Below are 23,138 nucleotides of genomic sequence, written 5' to 3'. Positions count from 1 at the left end.
AACATTTTTGACATGCATTTTTCTGGATATTTTTGTTGTTATTCTGTCTCTCACTGTTCAAATAAACCTACCATTAAAATTATAGACTGATAATTTCTTTGTCAGTGGGCAAACGTACAAAATCAGCAGGGGATCAAATACTTTTTTCCCTCACTGTATATATATACATTTTCAAAAAGTCAACACATTTTTTTTAATTTGTCATTATGGGTTATTCTGTGTAGATTGATGAGGGGGGGAAAACAATTTAATCCATTTTAGAATAAGGCTGTAACATAAGGTTATAGAGGGCCAACTGATTGTTGTGGAGCTTCCTTAGTTAATGGTCACCGTAGTGCAATTTCAGGTCAAAGCACAAACTGCCCAGCTAGGTAGCCTTAATAGGAAACATAACTGTTGTTTTAACAGTAAAACAACCCTGCATGATCACTCTTCATTATGAGGACCAATGGAAAGCTCAGATATGAGTGCCATTTAAGTCAAATATAAATATATTTCAATTGAAAAAACAAACCCTGCCATTATCAGAGTATATCTGGTGCAGTTGAGAACCCTGTGTCTGTTTCATATGCTATGTTTACTCACAATGTATGGATAATTACACAGAGAGAAGGGGAATAAGATATCTGGAGACTATTCTCATCTGCTTAGATATCTATATGAGAGGATTATTGCTTCTAAATATTTTTATATCAAATCAGGAAATTGATTTGCCTCACCCACTCAATGTGAGAACATATACTGATGACATAATCTCCCTGAGGATTTATTGTGTCCAGAAATGGTTTGAGTCCAATATTGAGTCCATTTAAGCCTCCGTTTTGTAAATTTGAAAATGCATGACTGTGTAAAAATTGTTTTGACAGAGTGTTTTATCAATCGAAAAATATCCATAGACTGACATACTGTATTTTGAGAAAGCTGTGCGTAATTTCACTGATTCCATCGTAGACACGTATTTGATTGATTACCATCTTCCATGGACTTATAGGACTATATCAGTAGAAGCCTATCAATGAGAAATATATAGTCCTAATCAAATACAAACAAAAATATATATTTCGTCGCTATTTAAAAAATAGACCAATACTTTCCAATTGTTGCTCTAGAAAAAAATCTATTTAAAAAACGCATCACTGGCGCAAATTCAGTATGGGTGCCCCTCCCTCTCTGGCTGTATGATGGAGTGTGTATGGGGGGAACCCGGTGATTTCCTCTACCAGTTGAGTCCATAAACTCTAGCACACACAGCAGACGCGCAACGATGTGCGCCGAGCGGTTGGAGCCAGTCTCTCTGCATTGCCAATTTCATTGAACCGAGGACTGCATTGTTACCATTTTTGAAGACCCAAGTTAACCTTTTATTCTCAACATTTCTTCCTTTTCGTCCTTGTCTTGTCTTTTCAATATGTGCTGATATTGAAGGGGAGAGGGGAAGGTAGAATGGGCGAAACCCTCTGGTTCCCTGTGTAACTCTGGAAATGGATCCGACGTTCTCGCAGGGAGAGAAAGGTATAAACTCAATGTTTTCATCTAAATAGTTGTGAATATTTTCTTATTTTTCCTGTTAATTTCTCAAAGATTTGGTTGTTTTGTTTTGTGTATTGAGAAGATACTCTGCAGTAGTGTCTGATTGCCTGTGACAGGGTCGTCGGCATCGATATCGGCTTTTCACTTGTTGAGTGAATTGAGATTGAGCATATGCTTGAGGTGAGGTCACCTCAGTAGGTGGAACAGAAAATGGCTATAACTATAGGTTATTTTAGGCTGAAGGATAAATCGCCACCTAAATTAATGTGTCGTTACATTTGATATTGTAGCCTACACCTGTGACTAGGCTATCTGTTTTAAGTGTTGCATTGGGTGTTAGCCTGTTTGTTCTGACTAACTTTTAAATGGGAATTTTTATATTTAATTCCAATATTCATTAGAAGCACCTTGATTTGATGAGGTCGCATTTTCCATAGGCTACTGCATAAAATTCAAATTGGGAATCTAATTAACAGTAGCCTGTATATGTATAGCCTATAGCTATGCGGACTGCAGCCCTCTGGACTTCTGAATTAATCTTCTGCATTTTATAAATGGCATTCTTTTTCGTCTGTTTTTAGATTTATGTATTCATAATTTCTATTTGATGGTCTATTGATGACCTGCATAAAGGCAAGCATTTTGTATGACCAGATGCCAGAACATTTCAAGATACTGAATACCAGTAGGCTACTGTAGTATATATTTATATCTATCTATGTATTTTTATAGGTATGTGTGCTTTGATGACAGAAAACTGCAATCATTTAGATTTTAACATGTGTATTTGGTCCAGCACTGAGGCAGAATCATATTTATAATTAAAACCTGTCACCACTCATGACATTAAGCTGTCTGGTAGAGTAGCCAGCTTTTGTTCTACTCTAAATGCTACACAATGGCTAACATGGTTTACATTGTCTACAGTGCATTCGGAAAGTATTCAGACCCCTTGACTTTTTCCACATTTTGTTATGTTACAGCCTTATTCTAAAATGGAATAAATCCTTTTTTACCCTCATCAATCTACACACAATACCCCATAATGACAAAGGAAAAACAGGTTTTTAGACATTTTTGCAAATGTATTAAAAATAGAAAACTGAAATAATACATTTGCATAAGTATTCAGAACCTTTACTCAGTACTTTGTTGAAGTACCTTTAAAGGTGAATCTTCGCCCCAGTCTGAGGTCCTGAGCGCTCTGAAGCAGGTTTTCATAAATGATCTCCGGGATGCTGTCCTTCTAGGCAGAGTTGCAAAGAAAAAGCCATATCTCAGACTGGCCAATAAAAAGAAAAGATTAAGATGGGCAAAAGAACACAGACACTGAACAGAGGAACTCTTCCGAGAAGGCTAGCATCCCGGAGTCGCCTCTTCACTGTTGACGTTGGAACTGGTGTTTTGCGGGTACTATTTAATGAAGCTGCCAGTTGAGGACTTGTGAGGTGTCTGTTTCTCAAACTAGACATTCTAATGTACTTGTCCTCTTGCTCAGTTGTGCACCGGGGCCTCCCACTCCTCTTTCTATTCTGGTTAGAGCCAGTTTGCGCTGTTCTGTGAAGTAAGTAGTACACAGCGTTGTACGAGATCTTCAGTTTCTTGGCAATTTCTCGCATGGAATGGTCTTCATTTCTCAGAACAAGAATAGACTGGCGAGTTTCAGAAGAAAGTGCTTTATTTCTGGCCATTGTGAGCCGTAATCGAATCCACAAATGCTGATGCTCCAGATACTCAACTAGTCTAAAGAAGGCCAGTTTTATTGCTTCTTTAATCAGAACAACAGTTTTCAGCTGTGCTAACATAATTGCAAAAGGGTTTCCTAATGATTAATTAGCCTTTTAAAATGATGAACTTGGATTAGCTAACACAACGTGCCATTGGAACACAGGAGTGATGGTTGCTGATAATGAGCCTCTGTACGCCTATGTAGATATTCCATTTAAAACATCAGCAGTTTCCAGCTACAATAGTCATTTACAACATTAACAATGTCTACACTGTATTTCTAAACAATTTGATGTTATTTTGATGGACATAAAATGTGCTTTTCTTTAAAAAACAAGGACATTTCTAAGTGACCCCAATCTTTTGAACGGTAGTGTATGTTAAATGTAGATTCATTTTCCATGTCAAAGATGATTGGGATAGTTGGGTAACAACTACTTTGTCCTGTAGAGAAGAGTATGCCTAATATGTGTATGTGATGAGAGAGAAATATTGAAATGTTATGATAGATCTCTACAGCTTGTGAATCATAGCACTGAAAGACACTCCCACTCTGTTCATGTCTAAAACCTCTCACTGCAGCTATCTGTATCCACTTCGCAGTTCACAGGAAGGATTAAATAAATGAATACATTGTGGCAAAATCCTGTGGTCAAAGTGAACCCTCACCACAAGCCAAATTTATTAAAATACATATCAGCAGAAATATATTACTGTATTGCAAATAGTCAGTACTCGGCAGCTCTACTGCGCAAGTTATTCAAAGTCAACTGTTATACTTGAAAGAATGTTATGATCCCTGATTAACATTGCTCAGGTGCTGCTGGTGGCTACAAAGTCTGATTGATTATACTCAACATGTAAGCACAGTATTTCTTCATAAATCCTAAGTCACACAATCAATCACTGTTTGTTATGAAATTGAGTGGATCTTAATTAAAGGTATTCAGATTCATGGTTAAATTATTGCTACATATAAAGCACATACATTTTCCCCTTGAATTCATTATTACAGTAAATACAGTCAAAGCTATGCACCAATTAGCCAGGCAGCTTGGTGGATCCAGGGATCAATGATTGGGACATCGCTGGATCAGATACTGCGTTGGAATGCTTTCATTCGAGTAGTCTCACTGATTATGTTTACATACATTCAATAATAGGATCGTTGTGAATACTCTGATTGATATAATAGTTTGATTAAAACATTGTTATGCTTTGCAAGAAGAAAGAATTCCCTAAATATCCTGTTTACATGGACAGCTGGTAATAAGGGTGCCTGATGGGACTTAAAGAAATGTAGAAAATGACCAATAAAAATAAAGGTCCTATCACAGCAATCATATCATTTTTTGGGAAGCCTATTTGATTCTGACTTCGGAAATATAGAGTTTGTATGTGAAACCTATTTCTTAGATGCATACTTTCGGATTATATGAATTCAATTCACATGCGCCAAAGAGGGAGGATCGTGCTGCTTATGAAAGCACATGTGCAGATCAACTACACCGCAGGAACTCTGATTAAGGAACTCTGATTAAGGAACTCTGATTAAGGAATCCCGATAATTCAAAAGATTGCAATAAAATATAGGTATTTTAGTCCATTTATGCTTACTTCGCTTATTACTTTACGCCAATTAAGATAATCATGACTACTGCCAAACTCGCAGTACTGTCATAATCAGTATATAATCAATATGATCAGTTAATATAGAATTATTACCGTGCATGTAAACATACTCACTGTGGAGATCGGTGGGCTACAGTACAGACAGAAGGACACCATGACAAATCACCTCATTCACATTGTCAAAATGATTGGCTCATGTGATCAGCAACTCATGGCTGTCTGAGAGTCCACAGCTGACTTTGTGCTCATTGAAGAGCTTGGCCAGGGACTCCATGTATAGGCCATGATAGTGGTCCACCTCCTCCTGAGTGGGAGAAGGCCTCTTTGGCACTGGGATAGGACTACCCACGACAATGGTGACAGGGCAGTGGTAAGGCATCCATAACCAGCGTTCACCCATGAACAGACAAGGGGCAAAGCCCATGATCTTCTTACAGAGTTGCTGTAACCTCCAGCCCACACTGCCTTCTGAGAAGATCACCTGGCGGAACATATTGTTTTCCCCATACGAGTAGACGGGCACCAGGTCAGCCCCAAACTCCAGGGCCACCTTGACGAAGCCTTTCCTCTGCTTCATAACCACAGCGTTGACCCCAGGCAGACTCAGCAGAGACTCAGCAGCACCCCCTATAATAATCACCAGCGCATTGCCTTTCCCACTTTTAGACAGAAGGTGCTTGAGACTGGGCTTGCTGACTGGACAACAACCTGTGGACATGACATATTCCCTGTAGAGGGGGATCTTGAAGAGGCCACTCAGGATGCAGAGACAGGAGCGCACCCCAGGGAAGAGGTCCATAAAGCCACAGGCCTCCGTGGTGAAAGTAGTAAAGGCTCCGAGACTCAAGACCCCATGTGGATGACACCCTAAGATGTAGTTCTTATTTGGGTTCAACTCCGCTGTCTTCACCAACTTCATTGGGAAGTAGTCCCTTACGTGCTTCCACACTTTCCAGTTTCTCACAAATGCAGTTCTCCTACCCCCTCTTTCAGGTGTGTGCCGGTCCTTTAACTGCCATATGAAGTAGAGAGTAGGCAGCAGCCACAGAGACGTAAACATAAGGTACACCATCAACCCAATACAAGCCGGACCGAAGAGGGGGAGTGTCAGCACCGCTTGCAGAACACTGATATTCTCCAGGAAATCCTTCCTCTGAGTCTTTTCTTGCTTCATCCCTTCAACCTTTTCTGTCCTTTTACCAAAGTTGTTCCCAGCGTGACTGCGCGAACAAGTGCAACTTTCCTGAGAGCACCAGTACCCTGTGTGAATGTACTTTGATCACAGTTCCAGTGAGGCTGCAGATAACAATCACTTCCACTCCCGCAACACTTTGATAAGCATGACAGAGTCCAAAGTCTTTAACCATTTACAGCGCACCAAGTTAATAGTTTGAGTTTATTTTATTTTTTACAGGGACAGTGCACATTAATCAACGTTTCAGTAAAAGTACCGGTTTTAAGCAGCCGGCTAATTTTCAACCACAGAGACAGTACAAAAAGCAACAAGACAAAATCCATAAAAGCAACAAAGTGTTTCCACACCTCACAAGTTACAGACAATAGACAACATGGAAAGTGGCAATATACAGCTAGGGATTATGTTCACAAATCTGATTGACCTTTAGCCATGTCTTCATGTAACTATATTAACAATACTATTATCGTAACTCTAGATAATCTGTTTACGAGAACACATCTCGGAGCGGAAGATTATGTCCCTTGGTGACTTCCCGGATCAGCAGTCAAATCAAAGGTTTGAACTCCATAGACTGTCGAGTTACAGCTCACAGCAGACAGACAATGCATGGACTGCTTAGCAAGTTTCGAAAATCATGTTAGTCAGTTGCAATGTTTCAATCTCAAGTATATTTCAGCGTGGACAAGCATTGAAATTTGACATGATTGGCTGTGATTACAACATTGATTCCAGGCTGTATCACACCCGGCGGCAATTGGGAGTCCCATAGGGCGGCGCACAATTGGCCCAGCATCGTCCGGGTTAGGGTTTGGCTGGGGTAGGTCATCATTGTAAATAAGAATTTTTTCTTAACTGACTTGCCTAGTTAAATAAAAAATGTTGACGTCAAACGCTTATGCAGGCATTGAAAAGATCAGATTTTTTGTGTGTGTTCTATTTCCTCCCCTCTGTATTCCTCAGCCCCACCCCCACGCATCACCACCCCTACCCCACCCCCACGCATCACCACCCCTACCCCAGCCCCACCCCCACGCATCACCACCCCTACCCCACCCCCACGCATCACCACCCCTACCCCAGCCCCACGCATCACCACCCCTACCCCAGCCCCACCCCCACGCATCACCACCCCTACCCCACCCCCACGCATCACCACCCCTACCCCAGCCCCACCCCCACGCATCACCACCCCTACCCCACCCCCACGCATCACCACCCCTACCCCAGCCCCACCCCCACGCATCACCACCCCTACCCCAGCCCCCACCCCGCATCACCACCCCTACCCCACCCCCACGCATCACCACCCCTACCCCAGCCCCACCCCAACCCCACCCATCACCAGCCCCACCCCACCCCCACGCATCACCACCCCTACCCCAGCCCCACCCCAACCCCACCCATCACCAGCCCCACCCCACCCCCACGCATCACCACCCCTACCCCAGCCCCACCCCAACCCCACCCATCACCAGCCCCACCCCACCCCCACCCCACCCCCACCCAACACCAGCCACACCCCAGCCCCACCCCCACCAATCACCACCCACACCCCAGCCCCACCCATCACCATTGTGAGGCATTGTGAGGCATGGAGTGGCTAGATATAGGTGTGTGTGTGTGTGTGTGTGTGTGTGTGTGTGTGTGTGTGTGTGTGTGTGTGTGTGTGTGTGTGTGTGTGTGTGTGTGTGTGTGTGTGTGTGTGTGTGTGTGTGTGTGTGTGTGTGTGTGTGTGTGTGGCATTAGTTCACAGACAAGAAAAGGCAGAATATTTTAACCCATGGAACATCAATTACTTAATGCAGAAGTTTCCCCTCACGGTCCAAATGCATATTGATTTTAAATGTTAAAATCGATGGAATGGATCTTTGCTGACTCGGTTATTGCTGTAGTCAATTAACAATAACTCCCAGTCGAATCTATGTGATTAATAAGTGCACTTATGGTCAGTTGTGTAAGGTTTTTTTCCTACACAAAGAGTAGAAAGGACAACAATAACACTTCACTGTGCTCTTATTAGGTACCGTAGTGGTTAAGAGCATTGGACCAGTAACCAAAAGGTTGCTGGTTTGAATCCCCATGCTGAATAGGTGAAACATCTGGATTAGAGTGTCTGCTGAAATGTAAAAAACATATGATTTATGAACATACTTATTACCCCTATACGAGACTATGAAATATAACAATAAAACCATTTATAATCTTTGTTATAGGAATTTGCTGACAACAGTCATGACAATGCCCTCTAACAGGAAAAATGTACTACAAGAACACACATAGCATTATTGCATTACTCTGACAGGGCATATTGCATTAAGTCCCTCTCCAAGGTCTTTCAAGTTGTACTTTCCCTGCCCGTGTTCCCTTGTGATGTCTTGAGCAAATGTTCCTACAGCAGGTTGGTCTGTCTCCAGGCGTACCCTTTTCACAGATCCTCTGTTGCATTTTAATAAGCATTTCGCTATGGACCCGATTCCAACCGGAGTTAAGCACGTGTAAATGGAAATGGAACAACCCTTTTTATGCACTTTTCTCTCTCTGCGTATTCTGACCTTGAACTTAAGCGTGAGAATAGCATGCTATTCACCTGCTATTTGTTTTTGTGTGCAGGTCCAATAAATGAAGGTGTTGTGGAGGTGTGTCTACAGATACGTCTTATTCTGATCTTGACTTAATGCCCTAATAATTCCATCACCTTTACACATGAGGGTACCATGAATAAGGTCTAGCAAACCTACCAATTCCACGTGGAAATAGCGTCAACCAAAAATTTTCCTATAGAAATTACACCATTCTCCATGCACTGTCTTTTCCAACTTGATAAGAGCTATTGATAAGAGCTAGGTAAATGAGTAATCAGTTTAGATAAGGGAATTGTGTATATAATTTACACTTATTTTAGATCTATTTTACCTTATAGTCGCTGGAGACAAATGTGAAACCAGTCATATGGCAGCAAACTGAAGCAAATCAACATATCAACTTTCCCACAGTAGTTTATGAAATGCTGTGCTATTGTGCAGAATTTAAATTGTACAGCCTTTTAACTTGCAGGGATGGGCACCCTCGAATGTCTTAATTATAGGCTACCGAGACTTTCTCTGTTTCCTGTTTCTATCATGTTAAATATTAGTCACTATCAGCATCGACCGTCAGTAGGCCTAATAACAAAACATATTCAATTTACTGTTAGTTCCCTTCAGTTGGTATAGCCTACATTATAATTCCATTTAATTCCATTGTTTAGTTTACCTTCATTTGCTTCCTCTGTAAACGCCGTCACAGCCATGTGGTTGTTGCTAAGGATAATATAAAAAAAGACATGTAGGCTAATTCAATCATTATGAAGCGGAGCGCAGACCAAGCAGTTTGAACCTGACGCATGGCACAATACTTGACTGTGTCATCACACAGTTCCATGGTTAGTGTAGGCAATAGATGAGGGTATAGCCTACTATTGTACACTATTCTCCCTATTATAATTCTATGTACACTAATCTTCCAATATTACCATGTGTTAAAGAACTGAATGTGGCAATTTTCAGAATGAATCAAAACACAGTTGTCTTTCTTTTGTGTGTAAGGGCTCTCCAAACCTGTTTTTTATGATTCGAAAATACTTTCCTAACCATAAATAATCTACAAGATCAGAGTATTTTTTTTACATCTACCAACTGCTGCCGAAACGGAGACGAATATTTAATTGTTTCATTGATCCCTAATATTCTGAACCCATTCTCTCAATATATTCTTTTAAGTCTGTAGACAAAATTCAAACTTAAAGGTACACTGTATTTAAAGGGATGGCTTAAGATAAATGTACTTAAAAACCTATTGAATGAAAACTCCACAAGAAAATCTGTTGGCAGGCAAGTGGGAGGGTTTTCAGATGTTCAATTACATTTATTCAGCGCGTGCAAGGGAACCCTGCCTGCAAAGCCCGTTACGCACCTTCATAAGGTAAGTCTGAATACCAACTACAGAGAAGTGTGTAGGAAAGGCGTGCGTAAGATAAGGCTTACTTTCGGAAATCTAAATCGGGCCCTATAGGAATATGTTATGGATATAAACCTTTTTTGTGTTTCTCTAAGGCATTGTGGTTTCATAATAGTTTAACACAGAAATTATTGTTAATCTTCGATATTACACAGTTTTTGATTATTAATGTTCCTTCTCATTTTTTTCAGCACAGGGCAGATTTCAGATCTGCTGAGCACAAACTTGAATGTTGTGAAAATTCTGTGCAACTTCAAAGGCCAAGTAGGCTACTGTGGCTATTTGATCATAATGTAGTCCTTCCAGAGTGTCCTACCATCAAAAACAATGGAAAACATGCATCCCATTGTAACATGGAAAGAGCTGTTCTATCATTCAGCCACAGCAGCAGCCAATGTGTGGCCTACATTCCATGAGAAAAAAACATGCAGGGTGTCATGCCCTGACCATAGAGAGCCTTTTATTCTCTATGTTAGTTAGGTCGGGGTGTGACTAGGGTGGGTTATCTAGGTTATTATACATCTATGTTGGCCTGGTATGGTTCCCAATCAGAGGCAGCTGTTTATCGTTGTCTCTGATTGGGGATCATATTTAGGTAGCCTTTTCCCACTGGGTTTTTGTGGGATCTTGTTTGTTTGTGTGTAGTTGCCAGTGTGCACTGAATTTGACTTCACGTTTCGTTTTGATGAGTTTCTTTAATTAAACATGTGGAACTCTACGCACGCTGCGCCTTGGTCCGTTATTTCTACAAACATTTGTGACACAGGGCTTGACATTAACCTGTTTATCCACTATTCACACACTGTTGTTGTGTTGTGTGATGCAAGAAACCACTTTACAATATAAAATGCATTATTATTCCCATACCATTATTACAGAGAATCAGACACATTATTCTACCCTCTGCCTATTGACTACTAAGCTTATTCAAGCCTGTCTCAAAATACAACACTGTATTTTTACCTGACAAAGCTCTTTACCTGACTTGTTTTTCAAAGATGTCTAGAAATGTACACATTTTGTGCTCTTGTAGGAAGCAATCACTCCCCTATTGCTGACCCTATTGGGTCGAGAGTTTCAAGTTCCCTGGTGTCCACATCACCAACAAACTATCATGATCCAAACACACCACGACAGTCGTGAAGTGGGCACGACAACACCTTTTCCCCCTCAGGAGACTGAAATGATTTGGCATGGGTCCTCATATCCTCAAAAAGTTATACAGCTGCACCATCGAGAGCATCCTGACCGGTTGCATCACCGCCTGGTATGACAACTGCTCAGCATCTGACTGTAAGGCACTACAGAGGGTAGTGCGTATGGCTAAGTACATCACTGGGGCCAGGCTTCCTGCAATCCAAGACCTATATACTAGGCGGTGTCATAGGGAGGCCCAAAAGATTGTCAAAGACTCCAGTCACCCAAGTCATAGACTATTCTCTGTGCTACCACACGGCAAGCGGTACCGGAGCACCAAGTCTAGGTCCAAAAGGCTCCTTAACAGCTTCTACCCCAAAGCCATAAGACTGCTGAACAATTAATCAAATGTCACAGACACACGGCTGATCCCTGTCTGCCCACAATGGCGGCTGTATGACACCATGTCACCGTTTAAGAGCCCTCTACTGTCACAGAGAAGAGAATCTTCCCACCGAGGCAGCAGGGCTGGGAGGAAGAATCTCAGCAAACATAGAATGTTCTTAGAATGTTAGGTGATATTTCTCTTCAGCTTAAAATAAGGTTGAATTAAAGGTCACTGACTAACATTAAGGATTGTTTTGGAAATGCTTGGTTCGTATTGCAGGAACCAACTTCGATACAGCATAGCCTGACCATCAAACAATGGTTGGTTTCAATAATGATCTGCCCAGGGGGGGGAAATAAAAAATAAAAACAGGTTCTAAGAACAACACTTTGTTAGCGTTCCAAAGACGGTGTCTGCAGACAGGGTCTAGATGTGGTTTCTTGTTTCAGTTCGTAGGGGGAAGCTCATGGTTGGTTGAGCAAGACAGACAGGACAGACACAACCAGACTGCAGAGCCAGTCAAATCACCCTCTGACACTGACATAAACAGTGCATACAACAAGGAGGGAAATGTGTTCAAGAAAAAGCTTAATTGTAAATTGGTTTCAATAGAGACTCTTTGACAATTCAGCTAGCAACATTGATTTTTAGTGTGGAGTACTTGCAGCTTCCCTCTTATTCAATAGTGGATAAAAGGGTTTCCTCAACATTCCCATCACTCTTTTGAGAGTTATATCCACAGAGAGCTGTTGGGAGGGCAGGCTTTGTTCCAGACAAGCGTCAACACATCCGATTTGACATAGAACTAATCATTATCTTCAGTCGACAATTATGTCTTCCTGCTTGGCTGGAAGAAAAGCCTGCACTCACACCCTTACTCTGCAGATAAAACACCCCTGGCATATGGAATATACGTTCGTGCTCTCAGAACAGCAACCACATGTCTGTAGCTATCCTTGGAACCAATTCACTGTTTCCATTAAGAGATGGTCTATAGTGTATATTAATTCAACTGCAGAGTGATATCTAGAAGCCGTTGTACTTCCCATGATGGGCCTGTTCATACGTTAAATGGTGTGCGACTGGTATTGTGCTTCCTGTAATGTGTTGTGTAATGCTTTATGCTCACTTGTTCTAATGTCAGAAAAGTCAGTTCTTGCTGATAAAGTGAATTGGATGGTGGACTTTTGAATGTCCCTTTTCTGCAAAGTGAGCGAGAGTGGAGAGAGAGAGAAATAAAGCAAGAAAGGGACTTGAATTTCAAGCCTCAGGTGTTGTGAGTTGTACAGTAGTCTATACGACAAAATCCTCAGCTACGGTACATCGACATTGACACCAAGCCGCTCAGAGGGACGTCACTGAAGTAGCTCCATAAATTGAACTACCTGTCAAGGAATATATATTCCACCGTTCTAACGTTCTAATGCTCTTTCTGGCAGCTTTTCCCAGTTTCTGAAAGAATTGTGCTGTTTACTGCATTGCACCAGTACCTCAATGCCTGAGTATTTTTGTCTGTTTGTGGGTGCGTGTGTGTGCGTGTGTGTGTGTGTGTGTGTGTGTGTGTGTGTGTGTGTGTGCGTGCGTGCGTGCGTGCGTGCGTGCGTGTGTGCGGGTGCGCGCGTGTGTGTGTGTGTGTGTGTGTGTGTGTGTGTGTGTGTGTGTGTGCGGGTGTGTGTGTGTACAGGTGTGTGTGTGTGTGTGTACAGGTGTGTGTGTGTGTGTGTGTGTACAGGTGTGTGTGTGTGTGCAGTTGCGTGTACAAGTGCGTGTGCGGGTGTGTGTGTGTGTGTGTGTGTGTGTGTGTGTGTGTGTGTGTGTGTGTGTGTGTGTGTGTGTGTGTGTGTGTGTGTGTGTGTGTGTGTGTGTGTGTGTGTGTGTGTGTGTGTGTGTGTGTGTGTGTGTACGTGTGTGTGTGTGTGTGTGTGTGTGTGTGTGTGTGTGTGTGTGTGTGTACAGGTGTGTGTGTACAGGTGTGTGTGTACAGGTGTGTGTGTACAGGTGTGTGTGTGTGTACAGGTGTGTGTGTGTGTACAGGTGTGTGTGTGTGCAGTTGCGTGTGCAGGTGCGGGTGTGTGTGTGCGGGTGTGTGTGTACGGGTGCGTGTGCATGTGTAGGTTGAGTTCCAGTTGGGTCGACTTCTACTGTACAACAATGCATTGTTTTTCCCAGTGTGTGTCTAGGCTAATGTATAGCTCTGAATTTCTGCACCAGATGTTTCAAAGACTGGAGACTATCACCACTGACTGAATATTTCTAGAATCCCTGGCACACAGAAACCCTTCCGCAAGACTGCTTTATTAGTCATTCATTCATTCACCAAGGCATTGATATATACAGCTCTCTACATCCAGCTCTGACTGAAAAATAGCTCTCCAAACTATCACCAATGCCGCACTAAACCAAAGCCAACAGATCAAATCAAATGTTGGAAGCACAAGTCTAATGCGGCTGCCACTGACTCTTGTTTATCCCTCATCGTTACAGTCCTAAACTGTTTTGTTCCTCTGCAACACTGTTTGAACGGAGAATAAGACACATTTAATGGATCTGTTTAATGTATTTTCTTTCATTTGCAGCAGTGTGAGTCAGTGTGTGTCCTCTTCAACAGAGAGAGAGAGAGAGAGAGAGAGAGAGAAAAATAGAGAGAGAGAGAGAGAGAGAGAGAGAGAGAGAGAGAGAGAGAGAGAGAGAGAGAGAGAGAGAGAGAGAGAGAGAGAGAGAGAGAGAGAGAGAGAGAGAGAGAGATAGAGAGAGAGATAGTGCTTCAATAGAATGAATATGACACATCAGCCGCCTCCGTCTCTCCTTTCCTCTTTCCCTCTTTGTCTCTGACTATCTCGCTCTCCTGTCTCTCTCCTTCCCTTTATGTCTCCCTCTCTCTCCAGTCTCTCTGTTTTCTAATGTGTCCTGAGTGTGAACAAGCCTGAGCCCCTCAGTTTTAGGACTAAATATGTACCAGGCATTGATCTGCTCGGAGAAGGCTGCTGCCACATACCTGTCTTTGATTAGCGCCAAGCGCAAAGAACTCCCGCTGTGTTTTAGAATCCTGAATTAAAGAACGCACTCACTTAAAGTCCCCCACTCACTGCCTATTGGCTGCCATTTCAGAGACTGCATGATGAAGAATGTGAAATTAGTCATGTTTAAAATGTAGAGGCTTTTAGAGATCTTTTTTTGAGACTTTAGCCTTGCCAGGCTGCCGAAACGACTTGCTCCGGCCAAACGCTACGTCATGCCCACAGACATTAGTTTCTTCTCCGCATTGAGTCTGGATCTGAGTACCTCCCCGGCGATTTCTAGAACGCAAACACATTGTAACCTTCCTTTCTGATTGGACCCAGAAACCGATGGCTTGGGCCAGAGCCTGAACACACATCAGAAAGTATATGCCTTCAGAAAGTATTCACACCCCTTGACTTTTTCCACTTTTTGTTGTGTTACTGCCTGAATTTAAAATGGATTCAATTGAGATTTTGTGTCACTCGCTTACACACAATACCCCATAATAATAATAATAAGTAGAATGATATTTTTTGTCATTTTTACTAATTAAAATGAAAGGCTGAAATGTCTTGAGTCAGTAATTATTCAACCCCTTTGTTATGGCTAGCCTAAAAAATATTCCAAAACATGCATCCTGTTTGTAATAAGGCACTAAAGTAAAACTGCAAAAAAAATGCCCCAAAAAGTATTTTTATATCTGAATTCAAAGCGTTGTGTTCGGGGAAAATCCAACACAACACATCAATGAGTACCACTCTTCATATTTTCAAGCATGGTGGTGGCTGAATCATGTTATGGGTATGCTTGTCATCGGAAAGGTCTAGGGAGTTTTTTTTAGGATAAATATAAACCGAATAGAGCTAAGCACAGGCAACGTCCTAGAGGAAAACCCTGGTTCAGTCTGCTTGCTAACAGACACTGGTAGACAAATTCACCTTTCAGCAGGACAATAACCTAAAACACAAGGCCAATAACCTAAAACACAAGGCCAATAACCTAAAACACAAGGCCCAATATAGACTGGAGTTCCTTATCAAGATGACATTGAATGTTCAGTTACAGTTTGACAAGACTTACAAATGTCTGTCTATCAATGATCAACAACCAACTTAAGAGAGCTTGAAGAACTTTTAAAATAATAATGTACAAATATTGTACAATCCAGGTGTGGAAAGCTCTTAGAGACTTACCCAGAAAGACTCACAGCTGTAATCACTGCCAAAGGTGATTCTAACATGTATTGACTCAGAGGTGTGAATACTTATGTAAATTAGGTATTTCTGTATTTCATTTCCCAAGAATTTGCAAAAATTTCTAAAACCATGTTTTCACTTTGTCATTATGGGGTATTATGTGTAGATGAGTTAGATTTATTTTTTTATTTAATAATTTTTTAATTCAGGCTGTAACACAACTAAATGTGGAATAAGATAAGGGGTATTCTTTATTTCTGAAGGCAGAGTAAAGTGGTGTTTAGAAAAAAATGTCATTGGCTTTGATACTCGCTCTTGGCTTTGTTTTGTACAGCACCCCTCATTTTTACATCACCACAAACGACTTCAACAATGGCAGTCTCAGACTAAAGTATGTAGCAAACAGAGCAGCGGACAAATTCCGTTTGCATCGTCAGGCAATAAAGTAGCTGTATTGGGGGCTTGTCCAGGACCTGTCATTGATCTAGCACTTTAGATGAATAAGTTGTTGTTTTTCTAAGTTGATGCACTCAAGTGACCAGGTGTAGTTTGATGACTGATGTTAGCGGTGGATTTTAAAATACATTTTGGGGCATTTCACCTCAGTTATTTACTCAGTTTTACCTCCGGTAATTTTATGTCCCTAATAAGCATATTACCCAAGTTTAGTCAAAGCAATGGTACAGCTTTAAATGTAATCTGTGTTTTTGATTGAAACTTTGGCCAATCCTATCAGTATGCCAAAACCAACAATAACCTGTGGGTACCTGGTATCATCAATCCATTTGCAATGAACTTCAGCGTCCGCTGACAATATAGTGCATACTTACAGTTGAAGTCAGAAGTTTACATACACTTAGGTTGGAGTCATTAAAACTTGTTTTTCAACCACTCCACAAATGTATTGTTAACAAACTATAGTTTTGGCAAGTCAGTTAGGACATCAACTTTGTGCATGACACAAGTAATTCTTCCAACAATTGTTCACAAACAGATTATTTCACTTATAACTCACTGTATCACAATTCCAGTGGGTCAGATGTTTCAGTGGGTCAGATGTTTCAAGACAATCATGTCATGGCTTTAGAAGCTTCTGATAGGCTAATTTACATAATTTTAGTCAATTGGAGGTGTACCTGTAGATGTATTTCAAGGCCTACCTTCAAACTCAGTGCCTCTTTGCTTGACATCATGGAAAAATCAAAATAAATAAGCCAAGACCTCAGAAAAGAAATTGTAGACCTCCACAAGTCTGGTTCATCCTTGGGAGCAATTTCCAAATGCCTGAAGGTACCACGTTCGTCTATACAAACAATAGTACGCAAGTATAAACACCATGGGACCATGCAACCGTGGTACCGCTCAGGAAGAAGACGCGTTCTGTCTCCTAGAGATGAACATACTTAGGTGCGAAAAGTGCAAATCAATCCCAGAACAACAGCAAATGACCTTGTGAAGATGCTGGAGGAAACAGGTACAAAAGTATCTATATCCACAGTAAAAAGAGTCCTATATCGACATAACCTGAAAGGCCGCTCAGCAAGGAAGAAGCCACTGCTCCAAAACAGCCATCAAAAAGCCAGACTACAGTTTGCAACTGCACATGGGGACAAAGATCGTACTTTTTGGAGAAATGTCCTCTGGTCTGATGAAACAAAAATAGAACTGTTTGGCCATAATGACCATCATTATGTTTGGAGGAAAAAGGGGGACGCTTGCAAGCCGAAGAACACCATCCCAGCCGTGAAGCACGGGGTGGCAGCATCATGTTGTGAGGGTGCTTTGCTGCAGGAGGGACTGGTGCACTTCACAAAATAGATGGCATCATGAGGGAGGAAAATTATGTGGATATATTGAAGCAACATCTCAAGACATCAGTCAGGAAGTTGAAGCTTGGTCACAAATGGGTCTTCCAAATGGACAATGACCCCAAGCATACTTCCAAAGTTTTGGCAAAATGGCTTAATGACAACAAAGTCAAGACCTCAATCTTATAGAAAATTTGTTTTGCAGAACTGAAAAAGCGTGTGTGTCAGGAGGAATGAGCCAAAATTCACCAAAATTCACCAAAATTCACAAAAATTCACCAAAATTCACCAAAATTCACCCAACTTATTGTGGGAACCTTGTGGAAGGCTACCCAAAACGTTTGACCAAAGTTAAACAATTTAAAGGCAATGCTACCAAATACTAATTGAGTGTATGTAAACTTCTGACCCACTGGGAATGTGTTATTTTTATAAATAAAAACTGAAATAAATCATTCTCTCTGCTATTATTTTGACATTTCCCATTCTTAAAATATAGTGGTGATCCGAACTGACCTAAGACAGGGAATTTTTACTAGGATTAAATGTCAGGAATTGTGAAAACCTGAGTTTAAATGTATTTGGCTAAGGTGTATGTAAACTTCCAACTTCAACTGTAACTACATGAGGTAGTCTGCACTCCTCGCAGCTCAAACCAAGCTGTGAATCAGTTGTGACAACTTACTGACCCAAATCTGCACTTGCCAACTTGACTTTGGTCACCATGTTAGAAGCGGCAGCACTGCATGGGGAACTGTGGACTTTTCAGACAGGATATATATTTGAGGAAAACAGCAGTTGACATAGCTCACTGCAACTTAATATATGGCAGGTGGCATTTGACAAAAACTTTTCAATCAAAATAACTTTTGTCGAAGAACATTTGTAGATATACACTTTACAATTATGCTTCTGTCAAATTAATTTCCTATGTCCTTGTGTTAATTCAATCAGTTCTAAAATAAACCAAAGCTTGCAGTTTTCAAATTTGGAAGGTGGCATTTAAATAAAGAAAAAATTAATTTGAAAATGTAACTGGATGTTTTGAGGCAGTTCTAAGGTGCTTGAAAGTTCTCATAGTACCATATGTCATTTTCTGTTAATTGAATCCTTATTTAGTTTTTTAAGCTTGTCTGTTTGATTTATTGCAGTATAAATCGTATCAGAGTGGATTGTGTCTTACTTCTTCTTTGTAGAGCCAGTCAAACCTATAATATGTGTCAGAAAAATTGCAGTGCTTGACACTCGTATTTCAAGCAAGTTCTTGACGGTTGATTTATCCTAGAATACCTTAAAGATAAATTACTCAGCACAGCACAGAATATGGACTCACAACAATTTTTTGAAGTTATTAAAATGAAAGCGAAAAGGGTAACTGGGTAACTGGGGACACCTTGTCGCATTCCCTTTTTTCCTTGTTTCAGATAAATGTAATAGAAACAGCAGCACAAGCAAAAAACAATTTCACCCTGTAGTTGGAATTTTGCTTAAGAAATTGTTTTGTTTGTCTGTTCTTCAGAATAGCTGTACCATCCCTCAAATTTGGCCCATCATATTCGCGTTGAGTCAACATTTTCATGTTCAGGTGACGAATAACAAAATACTGTTCCCGTTCTGACTGCAATGGTTTTACACAGATTCTGTCTCTGTCTGTCTGTCTGTCTGTCTGTCTGTCTGTCTGTCTGTCTGTCTGTCTGTCTGTCTGTCTGTCTGTCTGTCTGTCTGTCTGTCTGTCTGTCTGTCTGTCTGTCTGTCTGTCTGTCTGTCTGTCTGTCTGTCTGTCTGTCTGTCTGTCTGTCTGTCTGTCTGTCTGTCTGTCTGTCTGTCTCTGTCTGTCTCTGTCTGTCTCTGTCTGTCTCTGTCTGTCTGTCTGTCTGTCTCTGAGCTCACTTTTTTTTGTCTCTCTGTCTCTTTGTTTCTTTGTCCTAAACTCTTTTCCCTGTCTGTCTTTTTGTCCTAACCTCTTTCCCTGTCTGTCTCTTTGTCCTAACCTAATTTCCCTGTCTGTCTCTTTGTCCTAACCTCTTTTCCCTGTCTGTCTTTTTGTCCTAACCTAATTTCCCTGTCTGTCTCTTTGTCCTAACCTCTTTTCCCTGTCTGTCTTTTTGTCCTAACCTCTTTCCCTGTCTGTCTTTTTGTCCTAACCTCTTTTCCCTGTCTGTCTCTTTGTCCTAACCTCTTTTCCCTGTCTGTCTTTTTGTCCTAACCTCTTTTCCCTGTCTGTCTTTTTGTCCTAACCTCTTTTCCCTGTCTGTCTCTTTGTCCTAACCTCTTTTCCCTGTCTGTCTTTTTGTCCTAACCTCTTTTCCCTGTCTGTCTTTTTGTCCTAACCTCTTTTCCCTGTCTGTCTCTTGTCCCCTATCTCCCCTTCTCTGTTCCCACCTCTCTTTCCCTCCATCTCCTCCCCCTTCCTTCTCTCTCCCCTCTCCTCACCCCCCCCCCCCCCCCTGCTCTGTCTCCCTGTTTTCACCCACCTCTTCCTCCCTCCCTCTCTCTCCCTCACCCCCTTCCCCACCTCTCCCCCACTCTCTATTTCTGTCTAGACAATGAGGTCTGTCTGGAGGGGATGAGGGATGGGGCTGACTTCATGAGGATGCCAGAGCACCCCCTGTGGGAGCCCCATAGCCTAGCCGCCCAGCACCTCTCCTCCTGGATGACGGAGGGTGAGCCCTTCACCTCTCCTCTCTCCCTGCTGCACTCTGCCGGAGGACAGCGCCTCTCCTCGTCCTCTTCCTCATCAGTGGCCGCTACTGCTCTTGTCGCCGCCATGACCCTGGAGCAGAAGACCACCTTCGCCCTGGTCCTCTTCCTCTTCGGTGTCCTCCTCATCCTAATCGTGCGGTGCTTTCGCATCCTGCTGGACCCCTACCGCAGCATGCCCACCTCCACCTGGGCAGACGGCCTGGATGGGCTGGAGAAGGGCCAGTTCGACTATACACTGGCATAGGGGGTTGGGCGTCCATGTACTGTATACTGTACACACACACACACACACACACACACACACACACACACACACACACACACACACACACACACACACACACACACACACACACACACACACACACACATACACATACACATACACATACACATACACATGAATATGCAGAATGGCTGCATCCACCTTGGCTGATGGTCTGGATGGGCTAGAGAGAATGGTCAGTTTGATCACACGCTGTGGTGTAAGGATACAGACCTACATGCATTGTATGTCATGAAATACACACACACAATACACACACATGTGGTTGCATCCTCCTGGATTCACGGTATGCATGGGCAAGAGAAGAGCCTGTTTAACCACACACATACACACACACACACACACACACACTGCAGTGTGGTTGCATCCTTCTGGGTTCACTTTCTCCCACTTGTTTACACCATAGACAGCTAATGTCACTCACACACACTGACACAAGAGGCCACCTGGGGCTCCTTCAGTGCCTCACTCCTACAGGGTAGTTCTCCTCCTCCCCCTCGTCCTCCTCACCGTTCAAGTTGACAACAATGTCAACGCTATTTCAACCCTCCTCCTCATAATACCTCACCATCCGAGTCAAGAACTAAACTATTTCAACCCTCCTCCTCATAATACCTCACCATCCGAGTCCAGAACTAAACCATTTCAACCCTCCTCCTCATAATACCTCACCATCCGAGTCAAGAACTAAACTATTTCAACCCTCCTCCTCGTAATACCTCACCATCCGAGTCAAGAACTAAACTATTTCAACCCTCCTCCTCATAATACCTCACCATCCGAGTCAAGAACGAAACTATTTCAACCCTCCTCCTCGTAATACCTCACCATCCGAGTCAAGAACTAAACTATTTCAACCCTCCTCCTCGTAATACCTCACCATCCGAGTCAAGAACTAAACTATTTCAACCCTCCTCCTCGTAATACCTCACCATCCGAGTCAAGAACTAAACTATTTCAACCCTCCTCCTCGTAATACCTCACCATCCGAGTCAAGAACTAAACTATTTCAACCCTCCTCCTCGTAATACCTCACCATCCGAGTCAAGAACTAAACTATTTCAACCCTCCTCCTCGTAATACCTCACCATCCGAGTCAAGAACTAAACTATTTCAACCCTCCTCCTCGTAATACCTCACCATCCGAGTCAAGAACTATGCCAACGCTATGTCAACCTGTGCTGTCGTAGGCTGCTAAGTTATTCAACCTTGTACTAAAGGAACATTTGAAATCTTCTACTGTCCTGGAGGAGTGTTGTTGTTGACATACAGTGGGGAGAACAAGTATTTGATACACTGCCGATTTTGCAGGTTTTCCTACTTACAAAGCATGTAGAGGTCTGTCATTTTTATCATAGGTACACTTCAACTGTGAGAGACGGAATCTAAAACAAAAATCCAGAAAATCACATTGTATGATTTTTAAGTAATTAATTTGCATTTTATTGCATGACATAAGTATTTGATCACCTACCAACCAGTAAGAATTCCGGCTCTCACAGACCTGTTAGTTTTTCTTTAAGAAGCCCTCCTGTTCTCCACTCATTACCTGTATTAACTGCACCTGTTTGAACTCGTTACCTGTATAAAAGACACCTGTCCACACACTCAATCAAACAGACTCCAACCTCTCCACAATGGCCAAGACCAGAGAGCTGTGTAAGGACATCAGGGATAAATTGTAGACCTGTACAAGGCTGGGATGGGCTACAGGACAATAGCCAAGCAGCTTGGTGAGAAGGCAACAACTGTTGGCACAATTATTAGAAAATGGAAGAAGTTCAAGATGACGGTCAATCACCCTCGGTCTGGGGCTCCATGCAAGATCTCACCTCGTGGGGCATCAATGATCATGAGGAATGTGAGGGATCAGCCCAGAACTACACGGCAGGACCTGGTCAATGACCTGAAGAGAGCTGGGACCACAGTCTCAAAGAAAACCATTAGTAACACACTACGCCGTCATGGATTAAAATCCTGCAGCACACGCAAGGTCCCCCTGCTCAAGCCAGCGCATGTCCAGGCCCGTCTGAAGTTTGCCAATGACCATCTGGATGATCCAGAGGAGGAATGGGAGAAGGTCATGTGGTCTGATGAGACAAAAATAGAGCTTTTTGCTCTAAACTCCACTCGCCGTGTTTGGAGGAATAGAAGGATGAGTACAACGCCAAGAACACCATCCCAACCGTGAAGCATGGAGGTGGAAACATCATTCTTTGGGGATGCTTTTCTGCAAAGGGGACAGGACGACTGCACCGTATTGAAGGGAGGATGGATGGGGCCATGTATCGCGAGATCTTGACCAACAACCTCCTTCCCTCAGTAAGAGCATTGAAGATGGGTCGTGGCTGGGTCTTCCAGCATGACAACGACCCGAAACACACAGCCAGGGCAACTAAGGAGTGGCTCCGTAAGAAGCATCTCAAGGTCCTGGAGTGGCCTAGCCAGTCTCCAGACCTGAACCCAATAGAAAATCTTTGGAGGGAGCCGAAAGTCCGTATTGCCCAGCGACAGCCCCGAAACCTGAAGGATCTGG

The 23,138-nt window shown here is 42.4% G+C and overlaps 1 protein-coding gene and 1 pseudogene across 1 annotated transcript; one reads left to right on the top strand and one right to left on the bottom strand.

Annotated features, from left to right (window-relative positions):
• Positions 1–1,173: 1,173 nt before the first annotated feature.
• Positions 1,174–21,865, top strand: LOC139544321 (cortexin-3). The gene is made up of 2 exons (XM_071351299.1): positions 1,174–1,512; positions 20,157–21,865. Exons 1-2 carry the CDS (start codon positions 1,482–1,484, stop codon positions 20,558–20,560), a joined length of 435 nt encoding a protein of 144 aa, XP_071207400.1. The 5' UTR covers positions 1,174–1,481; the 3' UTR covers positions 20,561–21,865.
• Positions 3,892–6,187, bottom strand: LOC139544320 (diacylglycerol O-acyltransferase 2 pseudogene; annotated as a pseudogene).
• Positions 21,866–23,138: the final 1,273 nt, after the last annotated feature.

The sequence above is a fragment of the Salvelinus alpinus genome, chromosome 18 (genome assembly GCF_045679555.1).
Source record: "Salvelinus alpinus chromosome 18, SLU_Salpinus.1, whole genome shotgun sequence".
Lineage (NCBI taxonomy): Eukaryota > Metazoa > Chordata > Actinopteri > Salmoniformes > Salmonidae > Salvelinus > Salvelinus alpinus.
This window is presented reverse-complemented; position numbering and strand designations above follow the sequence as displayed.

What these genes read in the sequence shown, in the direction of transcription:
- LOC139544321 (XM_071351299.1), top strand. Translation starts at nt 1,482, where the DNA reads ATGGATCCGACGTTCTCGCAGGGAGAGAAAG. An exon ending in GTTCTCGCAGGGAGAGAAAG is followed by an intron (nt 1,513 to 20,156) that starts GTATAAACTCAA and finishes ATTTCTGTCTAG; the next exon opens with ACAATGAGGTCTGTCTGGAG.